Source organism: Trichogramma pretiosum, unplaced genomic scaffold (assembly GCF_000599845.2).
Source record: "Trichogramma pretiosum strain Unisexual culture from Peru unplaced genomic scaffold, Tpre_2.0 scaffold122, whole genome shotgun sequence".
In the NCBI taxonomy this organism is placed as follows: domain Eukaryota; kingdom Metazoa; phylum Arthropoda; class Insecta; order Hymenoptera; family Trichogrammatidae; genus Trichogramma; species Trichogramma pretiosum.
In genome coordinates, this window is record NW_019640796.1 from 189,119 (window position 1) to 202,440 (window position 13,322).

Here is a 13,322-nt window from a genome sequence, read left to right on the forward strand (position 1 = left end):
CTCCAAATAATTTCCAGCCATCCATATGCGCACGACTCATTGTAATTAGTCGCTCGTTTGGGCTTTTAGTATAGCTGGATAGAGCTTTATGAGCGCGAAATCACCGTGAGCGCACACAGCCAACAGGCAGCTATTATAATAAATGCCCGTTGTATATTATATACATCTATGTGCCGTACGATATAACATCGAAAGCTCCGAAACTTTGGGCTCGATTACTCTCGCGCGGGAGACGAGATTGCGCCGCCGTTGCTGCACATTCGGTGCGGCGTATTAAATTAGCTTGACAATCCTCGCGCGCGAGCGATCGAGCGGCGGCTCTATGATCGTTTCGACGTGTGTGTCGCGTAATGCGTATATACCGCGAAAAGGAAAATTGAATATATTTTTCGATAATCGTAAAGATATCCTTCATTCGAACTTGAGATATTCTCGGACGAAAGTAATATATATAAATCAAATATCGATAAGCTTTAATATCCCACCGGTCTATATGTGTGTATTCAGGTGCTGCCTGACCTGCTGCAGCCATTGGATACATGCAGCTGTGCACCAGTGGACCGCAATGCGCTCTAGCGATACTTGCGACCATAGAAAATCAGTTTCTAAGAATTTCCTACCTCGAGCTACGTATATATATATATCATTTTATAGTCCATTGGCTTTTGAAGCTGCGTATTATATAGGGCGAATCCGTGTGTAAGTGTGTGTGCTCTATCGACCCCCGATACCGTATACTTTATCATAAAATCAAATTATCGCGATCCTTTTGCTCGTATAGCTTCTTTTCTTTGCCCTCTACACATACACAGACTCTTTATCTTATACGTGTTTATTGTGTAGCGTCTTGTTTCTTTTTATACGGCTACGTATAAGCTCGCTGCACATATAGTGTACTCTCGACTATATATAAGAAAACAAATTCTCTCGTATGTACATGTACATCCTTCGGCTGAATGTGTGTGTATAGGTGTACGTGTGGGCGTGTGTGGGTCGAATGTACGCGAACTCGCGAGGATAAGTAATTCGGCTCTCCGTGTGCTCTCGAGGCTGTGCTTCTATACTACTGCTGCTGCTGCTGCTGCTGCTGCTCAGCACACAAAGTTCTCGTTTCCAAACATGACTAATCTCATTTCGGATAGTAGTAGCAGTTCGTATAATCCTATAGATAACCAAGTCAAGTCATTGGGGTTTTCAAGGTTCTCTCTGCTGCTGCTGCAGCCGCTCTGCAAGCTCGAAACTTAATTGTTTCGAGGCACATAACTTTAGTGCTGTGCGCGCCGTCGAGAGCCTCGTGTTCTGCTCTCTTTCTCTCTCTCTCACTCTCTCGTTTTCCGAGGGCGATAATTTCGTTTCGGGGAAGGAGGACGGGGGGCGAGGAAGCAAACCTACGTATATATACATGCATACATACGTTTGTGTATACGGTAAACTCGTTAATAAATCATTTCGTAAAATCGCGGCCGCTTCCGAGAGAGCGACTTTATACATACACACACACACGTGTATCATTGTATGTATTGTGTGCGCGAGAGTAAGCTCTCGAGCGAGAACACGGACAGACAGAGAAATTAGTCTGAAAGCTCTCGTAGGTGCGATATAAAAAAAAAAGGGGGGCGGGGGGAGAAAAAGCGAGGAGTAGGAAGAAGTAGTACAGAAGAAGAAATGAGCAGTGGGAGCGAGGGAAGAGAAGTAAGAGACTCGCTGCTAGCTCGCTGGCTATACGTCGAGCGTTGAGAGGAAATAAAGTTGCTCCCAGGTGAAGGTTTTTTCTGTGTACATACGTGGAGCGGTGCGCGGGTGTATATAGGTATGTGTATGTTGCATTCGTGCATAATACACACACACAGACACACATGCGCGTGGACCAAGTGGAACGAAATAAAAACTTTATAACGATTTTACGAATTAAGGTTTATAGAATTTTGATAGGATTTTGGGACGATATAAATTTTGTAAATTATTGATATCGTTGAAATTGCGTGAAAGTTTGTAAAACATTGCTGTGTTTTACAATAATTAAGTATTTTATAAAATGATTAGGAGTAAAATTATCGAGACGATGAACATCGTTGAACCCATTCAATCCTAAAAATGTAATACCCACAAGTAAAAAAATCGAAAGTTTGTGTATGTTAGTGGTACGTATATAATTATTGCGATACAAAAATTATACCAAAACTTGGTTCACAGATTGACCATAAAACATGTTAACTCTTTCGATTGTTTTTTAAATATTCAAGAGATGAAGAAGCCTGACTATAATGATCATTTTCGAATATATTTTTTGAGATTCCAACGATATATTTTTATCAACAAAAAAACAATTTGTCGTCTTCTGGAAATAAACGTAGCTTTTTTGAAAAATCTTACACAGAAATTTAAGTAAACAAGATTGAAAATATTGACCTCGTCTGATTTTAACGAGGAAATTTTCCGAATTGTAATTGTTGACACGTATAAGCTCTTTAATTGTGAAAAAGTATGTATTTCCATCCTAAATGTTGATTTTTACGGGCCCAATTGGGGTGAATTGTCACTACTCTCAGAGAATTTTTATTGACGATTGCTTTTATCGCATGTACGAATATATGTTGTGGAGGTTCTTTGGCGATATTAATGATCAATTATTATTTCAAGGATAAGATGTTTTACTCGCATAGGGAGTAGGTAATTGAGTAGAAGATCAACTATAATAATTTGAATATTAGAAGATTGTTTCAACAGTAATATCTTAAAGAACTACTACTTGAAGACGAATTTTAGTCCAAGTATGAAAAGTAAGTGAAAGGTATTCATAGTCACAACAAAATTAATAGCAGTTAAGTATAGTTTATTGTTCTTAACAAAATTGAAAAATATGCATGTAAAAATTTTATGAAATTACGGAGTGTACTTAATTGAGTGCCGACTTGATTATATTGAAATGTCTCGATAAAGAACTCACACTTCTTGGATGGGCTTATGTACTATCGTTATGTATTTTGAAATTATTCTGGTATTCAATTGATTTGTAACAAATCTCATTCTCGAATGGTTCACTACGACCATGTACTGCATTCATGTGATATTGGAAGTGATGCTTTTGTCCAAATGATTTGTGACAAATATTACACTCGAAGGGTTTCTTACGATCATGTACTACATTTATGTGTCGATTGAGAGTACTCTTTTCTCCAAATGATTTTTGACAAATCTCACATTCAAAAGATTTGATACGATTATGTACTACATTTAAGTGACGTTTGAGGTTGACTTTTTCTCCAAATGATTTGTGACAAATTTCACACTCGAAGGGTTTAATATGAGCATGAACTGCCTTTATGTGAACGTTGACGGTACTTTTATGTTCAAATGATTTGTGACATATCTCACATTCAAATAGTTTGCTACTATTATGTACTGAGTTTATGTGAATATTGAGGTGTTGTTTTTCTCCAAATGATTTGTGACAAATGTCACATTCAAAGGGTTTACTAAGATTATGTACTATGTCTATGTGTTTAGTGATATAACTTTTCTGTCCAAATGATTTGTGACAAATTTCACACTCAAAGGTTTTGCTCCGATCATGTACTGCACTTATGTGAGTATTGAGTGCATCCTTGCGGCTGAATAGTTTGTGACAAATCTCACACTCGAAAGGTTTGCTACAATTATGTACTGATTTTATGTGTCTTTTTAGTGCTCCTTTTACTCCAAATGATTTATGACAAATTTTACATTCGAAGGGTTTCATACGAAAATGAACTGAATTTACGTGAGTTTTGAGTTGACTTTTTTGTCGAAATTGTTTATAACAAATGTCACACCCAAAGGGTTTGCTCCGCAAATGTACTGCACTCGTGTGAGTGGTGAGCTGACATTTTCGTCGAAATGATTTGTGACAAATCTCACATTCGAAGGGTTTTCTCCCATCATGTACTGCATTTATGTGAGTTTTTAGCGTACATTTTTGTCCAAATGATTTGTGACAAATCTCACACTCGAAAGGTTTGCTACAATTATGTACTGATTTTATGTGTCTTTTGAGTGCTCCTTTTACTCCAAATGATTTATGACAAATTTTACATTCGAAGGGTTTCATACGATAATGAACTGAATTTACGTGAGTTTTGAGTTGACTTTTTTGTCGAAATTGTTTATAACAAATGTCACACCCAAAGAGTTTGTTGCGACTGTGGACTGCACCGCGAATTAATATATGTTCATTCCTGTCATCGGTCTCATTTTCGTTTTCTATTTTCACAATAGGCAGACAACTTGAGTACTCAGTTTTGCACTTGTTTGTCGACGAAGACTTCACTTCAGGTTTAACGTCTTTGCACTCGAAATCTATGAAAATTTTTTCATCCGAATTTTTTTGTAACGCCATAACCTCATTTACGTTCATTGCCTAAAAATGAAAATTGCAGGCATGATTCTAGTGATCAATTAACGGAAAACATTCGATAAACGTTAGACTCACCGACGATTCATGAAGCGGTAATGTTTCGAAGTTTTCGGCTTTGCAAGATTCCACCGGATCGAAAACATAATCATCGTCTGCGGTCGTCCATGTATCAACCGGCTCATCTTTAACCCTAAAGAAGAATCTAATTTAATAAGGATTCGCTCCAAAAATTATGATAGCGGTGTAACACACATAAATTTTTACCTAACTAGGTCACTGTCGCCTTCCATCAATTTCAGGATTATGTGTATTCCCAATAATTTTTCACAATGTATACTGAAAAGTTATTTGAGGTTATACGCCTCGTGTAGCCAACGCTAATCCTCGAATGCGCACCAATTCGCAAACACTTGCTCAGCGCAGGAATTCGGCTACTCGATAGCGACTGAATACGCACTACTTGTAATAATAGCTAAATGGGTCCTGCGATTGTTGTAGCTCCTACGCGATACCTTACCCCCTCCAACGTTGACTAGCTATACACGCAGTTATGTGCTTTAATGTACATACAGGTGTACGAATGTCTTTAAAACTACGACAAAATTGTATTGAAAATGTCATTCATTCACAATTAGCTTACACATCGTATGGCACAAAGAAAAATTAACACAAAAGAGAAGCATAACTCTGATTCCTCACCGATAGGTTACATAATCTTATTATATACGTGATAGTAGTAGTGAAATTAGTCACCGTATCCGATCGAATCGAATAAATAAAATAATTTTAAAAAAATAGGTCTACTCTTTAAAAAGCGATGGTTCGAATGTACCTGCGAAATAAATGTGTTGGGATTGCTCATTGGATCTGGATAGGTAGCATGCAATCAATGTGAATTTTTGAACTTCTGATAACGCGCTCGAGTACAGGTCTGATTTGTGTGGAGAAAGATGCCAATATATTGCTACATATTTTATATTAATTAAGATAGTCGTACGATATCCATTATTGCTAATTTACTCCCGTATAATAATACATCATAAAACGCTTACAAACTTTTATCTTTCTATTACTCGATATCGCACGTATACACACTTGGCACGAGATCGAATTCAAAACGATTCTCTTAGCTGTCGTATACGTATATAGCTCGGTGCATCGTCGTTGTTTTCTCTCTCTCTTGTAACGCAAGTTTTCTAGTTTAAACTTGTAAAGCTGCTGTACATGCTATATCGTATATATAGAATGTAGTAGTAAGCGCGCACGTGTACAAAGGTGCCGAGAGTCACACAAACGAGCGCATTCGACGCACTTTAAGATTTTGCGCGTCGAGTAATAATACGCGGATATTGCATTATACCCGTATATATAATATTAGAGGCAGCGATGCTCTGGGATGTTCCCTTTTTTTTTCTCTCTCTCTCTCTCTGTGAAAGTGAAAGTTACTCGAGCTCGCGCTCGTATTGTATTTCTCGCTCTCTGTGCGGTACTACTACTACTCTGTTTGCAGCAGCACGCGTATACTTACTGCACTTATACATACATATATAGCATAAGCTCGAGGCCTTGAGAAGTTCGCCTTGCGCGACGACTAAAGACGACTCTGAAGTCGACGTGCCTCGTCGTCGTCGTTTTGCCCTCTTCTCGTCTTGCGGATAATTTATGCACATATTACTCGCGAGAGAGAACTCGCGAAACTTTTCCATAATTTACATCGTTAACGTTTTCTTGGCTGGCGCTTGTTTGTCAATTATTTGCGCGAGAGCGGGAGAGGTATATATGCGCTGTGTACGGAAAATTTGATTATTTTCGTCGTCGTCGTCTTAATAATACAATTCTCAATTACAGAGATTTAGGCTGGAGTACGAAAAATGACTTTGAGGGGCTGAACGGAACGAGATGCTGTTTTCTATTACAAACTTTGATGATTCGTATTTTATACAGTACTAACGTTTGCGATCGATTTTTCTGTTGCAGCTGGATTCCAAGATGCTCTTCCACTGCTGCCTGAGGATAGTGTAAGTAAAATTCGTAAAGCGAGAAACGCATTCTAGTATACAAAATAAAATTAAGTGTCGTGGACAAATTTTTGATGTTTCAATTTGCTCGAAATTTCTTATTTAATTCTAATTCTAATGAACATCGAACGCAAGTCGAAGCGATGCGTATCTATATATTATGTGCTTTATGCAATATCTATAAATGCAAGAAAATGAAGATATCGTTGAACTAGCCCCTGTTTTTGTTCGCTCATTCGCAATTAGCTGATACACGCGCCGTACCTTTATAATACGAACGAAATACAGGCGTCTCTATACGTATGTAGCACCGACTTTTCTCGAGTAGTATACTACATTTTAATATAATGTGGTATAAACACCAGTTTTAGCAATTACTCGTGAGCGAACACAGTTGTTTTTACATTTTTTCAAGTGTGGCTGTAGTTGACAAAGAAAAATCGTTATCGCTATCGAAGTGTTATATTGATATTTAACAAAAAGAAATTAGGTTTGTTCCTATTTATACCTCAGTTGTCATTTGTTCGGTTTTAATCAGGCGTTATTTTATTACCGAATGTTGCTACTTTGTACCGGAACAGTAGAATTGGCGGACTCGAAGGCGGGCCTTGTACGGTGGCTTGGTCAAGTCAAGGCCAAGCAATTCTACGTGCGAGTAGTAAGTAGCAAATATCAGTGATCGAAATTGCGCCTGGCAAATACGAACTAGTAACAATCGGTAACTTTAATAGATACAAATCTAATGTCTTATTTTGACACATTTCGCAGGAAGTATATATAGAAAAACTACAAATTTTCGCGCCACTTGCGGGAACTGATTCAATAACATGAGACATCTAATGTCGATTACAAGGACTCGAAATAAATTAACTTCATTATCGTAATAAAAAAAGTTAATTTTTTTGGCGATGTTGTTTTCTAGATGCTTATGATTAAACATGAGTGAAGAGACAATATTATATAATCGGTTATCATTAGCAAAAAAGATACTGCACATCAAAAGTAACGTTTTTGCCCTGTGTTGATTTTTCAATTTATGCTAATAAATTATCAAGTCTGCCTAATCAAGAAATAATCACAGCTTTTACAGGGGATAGCGATTTTTTAACCCGAATTATCGCACAATTATCGTAGAGTCTATAATTTTCATAACTGTTAGCTGCATTTATGACATTATTTTTTATAGAAGCAATGAGTTTCATAATTCCATCCCTTTCATTGGCATCAATGAAAAAATCAGCATATGATCATGGGTTTTTATTACATTTTGTGTCATATGTCATATGTAGAAATATGAGCGTAAAAGACTAACATTTTTTACAAAAGTAGTTAAAAAATAGATCACCACCCTTATGCGGCGTGATATTTCGTTTTTTGCTCTTTATCGATGTAACTTTCAGTATTTTCAAGGGTGTAAGTTGTAAATTATAGCAATTATTATAGTAAATTTTTTAAAATAACTACTTTAAAAAAATAGTCACACAGTTAGAATTTTAAACTGATTTAAATATTGTAAGAATAATATATAAACAAATATATCAGTAGCTTAATTATAAACCGTATGATTACAAACGGATTTGATGTCGTTATCCGATTACATTGATCATGTTTATATTAAAAATAAATTAGTTTGAATTCAGACTTTCTCGGTGAAACAAGCCATAACATAAATTCAATTCAATCAATTTTCGTGGATAGAACGATCCATTAGTTTAGGCAGCAAAATGGATAAAAGTGAGAAAAAATCCGAAGAAGTTGTTTCGAAAGATAATTCAACATTTACACTAGAATCGAGCCTAATAACACATCGAGATACAATTCGCAATCATCAAAAAGGTTACGCATGTGATAAGTGCGAAGAAAAATTTGAGTTTCGAAGTCATTTGAGTAGACACCAAATATCAGTACACAACGGCCGCAAAGATTTTGCATGCGACAAGTGCGAGAAAAAATTCGTGAAAAAAACTAGTTTGTTTACGCACCAAAAATTAGTGCACAAAGATCGAAAAGATTTCTCGTGCCACAAGTGTGAGAGGAAATTTGAAAATAAGTCAAATTTATTAAATCACAAAAAAATATTCCACGAAGTTTTCAAAGATTACTTATGCGAAAATTGTGCGAAGAGATTCGGAAATAAAAGGAGTTTAATCACTCACGTAAAGATAATACACGATGGTCACAGAGATTTCGCATGTGATAGGTGCGAAAAGAAATTTGGGCGGAAATCACATCTGTTGAAGCACCAAATATTAATACACGATGGTCGCAAAGATTACCCATGCGACAAGTGTGAGAAGAAATATGGACAAAAAGATTATTTGCTCAAACACCAAAAAACGGTACATGAAAGTCGCAAAGATTTTGCATGTGACAAGTGTGAAAAGAAATACGGATATAATCATCATTTGCGTTTGCACCAAAAAATCGTCCACGAGGGTCGCAAGGACTACGCATGCGACAAGTGCGAGAAAGTATTTGGACAAAAACCGCATTTGTTCTTCCACAAAATGACAGTGCACGAAGGTCGCAGAGATCACACATGCGACAAGTGCGAGAAAAAATATGGACAAAAAAAGCATTTGCTCAAACACCAAAAAACGGTCCATGAAGGTCGAAAAGAATACCCATGCGATAAGTGCGAGAGGGAATTTGGGGAAAGGGGCAATTTGATCAAACACCAAAAGACGGTCCACGAAGGTCGAAAAGAATACCCATGCGACAAATGCGAGAAAAAATTTGGCGAAGGGGGAAATTTGATCAAACACCAAAAGACAGTGCATGACGGTCACAAAGATTTTGCATGCGACAAATGTGAAAAGAAATTTGGAAAAAAAGGGAATTTGATTAGACACCAGAAAGCAGTACACGAAGGTCAAAAAGATTTTGCTTGCGACAAGTGAGAAAAAGTATTTCGACAAAAAACGCATTTGTTCTACCACCAAAAAGCAATTCATGAAGGTGGTAAGGATTTAGAATGTGTAAATTGCGAGCAGAAGTTTGGAGTTCAATCAGATTTATTGAAGCACCAAACGACAGCACACTATGGTCAGAGAGATCACGCATACGATGACAAGGTATTTGACCAAAAATAAAATTTCCTCTTTGATGAACAGGTGGTCCACGAAGGTTATAAAAGGATGAAAATAATTTTATCACTCACTAAACATACAAACCGATTAAACACAACTAAGCAACAGTCCATTTAATTCGCAGGAAACGTATATCAGACAATTCTTGAAGTTCGTTAAGATTACGAATGTAATAAATGCAATAACATTTTTTCATACGCTATTTTACTCCTCACACGTGATTTGTTCCTGAGGGTAAAGTTTTTGCACGTGAATATGCAAAAATATGTACAAAATAATAATTTTATAAATAATTTCTTGTTCATCTGAACAAGTCTGTCAGAATAGTATCTGAGTCACTCTGAATAGTGCCTTAGAGAATAGCGTGTGCTATCGGTGAAGTATAATGGTAAAGCCCTTTTCTTTTAATGACAATTGTAAAAATCTATAAACTTGCATGGATACTCATAAAGATGTTTTTTCGAAAGTTTCAATAAAACTTGTGCCAATATGCTTATTAAATAGAGCCTTGTGCTGTTGACTATCATTTCACCTTTGCTTGTGGTGGCGTTTTAATTTTGAACCAGACTACGCGTACTTATGCTAATTACTACTTCATTGCTACTTAGTAGTTAGTACTTTATGAATCTAGCAGCCGAGAGTTTTTAACGTCTTGTTTGAAGCTGTGAATTGGGCAAGCGCTTTGTTGGCTTCTAGATTTTCGTTGAATCTCGCGTAATGGATTTTCATAAATTTATAAAAATAAAAAAAATAATAAAAAATAGCGATATGTTCTGACCAAAAAAATCAATGTAAAAATCATTTATTAATTTAATAAAAAACAATTAGTGTTTTCAACATTCCTTAAAATTATTAGAAGCTTTCTTTATTGTTATAATCTGCTCCTTAGTACTTTTACCAATCCACGAATCTTATTTTAATGTTTAGAATGTAATTTTCCGAGTTCAAAAAAATCAACAGCCTCAACCAAGTGTTGTATGAAAGTTTGCGCGGGGACTTGGCACTCTTCATTTATAATGTGCCATTGAATATAGAGTACTTCAAGATGGCTCGTCGAAATCATTTTCCGCGCGCAGTAACAAATACGATAATTCATGATGATTTATCATTAGAGATTATATTCTAATACGCTTTCAAATGGTTTCTTTTGATATATTGATTAATATTTCAATTTTGTCAATATCAATGGAGATGAATACATTCATTTTTTGACTTTTATGCTATTTTAGATTTTTAATGGCTTTTTATCTTATGAATGTGATTTTTGATAACAAATCCGAATTTTTCACCAAATTTTACCTGAAAAATCACATTTCAATAATTTTTTTCACATTCACTGAGTGCTAAAAATTTCAGAATTTTCAATTTTCAATGTATTCTTCAAAAGTACATACTTCGTATCAATTTCATTTTTTTGAACTATCATGGTTGATGTAATATAACACATAAACAATTAAATCAGTAACTTAAGTGTAAACAGATATGTTTACAAACAGATTTGAGGTCGTTACTCGAATACATTGATCGTGTTTATAGTAAAAACAAATTAGTTCTAAAATTGTATTTTCTAGTGAAACAAGTCCTAATCCCAGAGATCTCATTCAATTTCCGTTGTATTAAACAGAAGAATCCATTGATTTAGGCAACAAAATGGATGATGGTAAGAATAAAACCGAACAAGCTATCTCAAATGATCATTTAAGTAAGCACGACATTGTTGTTTCAGACAAAAAAAAAGACATTTTTGATATTGGCCAGGAGGCATTTGGACTAGAATCGATCATGAAAACCCATCGAGACATTAGTCACAATAATCAAAAAAATTACGCTTGTACCAAATGCGAGAAGAAATTTGAGTTCCGAAGTCATTTGAGTAGACACCAAGTATCAGATCACAAAAGCTGCAAAGATTTTGCATGTGATCAATGCGAGAAAAAATTTGAGAAAAAATCGAGTTTGATTACGCATAAAAAATTAGCACACAAAGATCACAAAGATTTCACATGTAACAAGTGCGAGAAAAAATTTGAAAATAAATCAACTTTACTGAAGCACAAAAAAATATTTCACGAAATTTTCAAAAATTACTTATGTGAAATGTGCGCGAAGAGATTTGATACTAAACACAGTTTGCTGTCGCACATAAAGACAATGCACGATAGTCGCGAAAATTTGGCATGTGACAGGTGCGGGGAGAAATTTAGAAAAAAATCGCATTTGCTCTCCCATCTGAAAACGGTACACGAAGGTCGAAAAGATTACCCATACGACAAGTGTGAAAAAACTTTTGAACAAAAATCGAATTTGCTTCTGCACAAACAGAGTGTACACAAAGGTCGTAAATATTTCGTATGTAACAAATGCGAAAAGAAATTTGGACAAAAATCAAATTTGCTCATGCATCAAAAAACAGTTCATGAAGGTCACAAAGATTACGTATGTAACAAATGCGAAAAGAAATTTGGACAAAAATCGAATTTGCTCATACATCAAAAAACAGTTCATGAAGGTCACAAAGATTACGTATGTGACATATGCGAGAAGAAATTTGGACAAAAATCAGCTTTGGTAATGCACATAAAGACAGTTCATGAAAGTTGCAAAGATTTCGCATGCGACAATTGTGAAAAGAAATTTGGATATAAATCGCATTTGCATTTGCATCAAAAAACAGTCCATGAGGGTCGTAAGGACTACGCATGTGACAAGTGTGAGAAAAAATTTGGACAAAGATCAAATTTGCTAAGCCACATAAAAACAGTTCATAAAGATCGTAAAAATTTTGCATGCGACAAGTGCGAGAAGGAATTTGAAGTTAAATCAGATTATTTGAAGCACCAAAAGACAGTACACAAAGGTGAGAAAGTTTTCGCATGCGACAAGTGCGACAGAAAATTTGGACACAAATCGAATTTGTTTGACCACAAAAAGATAGTCCACGATGGTCGGAAAGATCACGCGTGTGATAAGTGCGATAAGAAATTTGCATATAAATGCTTTTTGCTCTCCCACCAAAAAACAGTGCACGAAGGTCACAAAGACTTCGCATGCGACAAGTGCGAGATGAAATTTGGATTTCAAGGCAGCTTGATAAGACACCAAAAAACGATACATGAGGCTCGCAAAGATTATGTGTGCGACAAGTGTGAAAAGAAATTTTCACAAAAGGCGACTTTGCTAGCCCATAAAAGGATAATCCATGATGGTCGCAAAGATTTCGCATGTGAGAAGTGTGAAAAGAAATTTACACAAAAAATTAGTTTGCTCCGTCACCAAAAAACAGTCCACGAAGGTCGTAAAGCGACAGTTGCGAGCAGAAATTTGGAGAAAAATCAAAATTGATTAAACACCAAAAAGCAATTCACGAAGATGCATGCGAAGAGTGCAAGAAGAAATTTGGGCATTAAGGGCAAAATATTTGCCCGTGAATATGCAAAAAGATGTACAAAATAAGAATTTTACGAATAATTTATTTTTCATATACGACTGTTTCGATTTTATTGTACTTATATGCTCTGACTATAGTTCTTCAGAGAATAGCGTGCATATCATCAGTGCGAAGTAAAAAACGGAAATTGCTCCTTTTTTCACGACAATTGTAAATATGTATAAACATGCATAGATACTAATATAGATGTTTTTCTGAAGTTTCAATATAAATGTTGCCTATATGATTATATCTCATATGAACTACGTGCTGTTATTAACTACATATCTTTCAGATTGACGTACATAGTATAGTACTTACATCGCCCGAACTGTGCGTGTGCAATAGCGTGAATCGGAACGATACAAATTGTTTTTTAAAATATATCGTTCAAG

General features: G+C 35.7%; 1 protein-coding gene across 2 annotated transcripts in view; it reads left to right on the plus strand.

The window, feature by feature from the left end:
- LOC106656361 (5-hydroxytryptamine receptor 1-like) overlaps positions 1-13,322 on the plus strand; it is a 206,895-nt gene that overhangs the window by 42,150 nt on the left and 151,423 nt on the right. For both annotated transcript variants that reach the window (XM_023458083.1, XM_014377306.2), the window contains one exon: positions 6,371-6,411. In XM_023458083.1, coding sequence (XP_023313851.1) covers positions 6,371-6,411 — 41 coding nt within the window. The remainder of the gene's footprint in view (positions 1-6,370; positions 6,412-13,322) is intronic.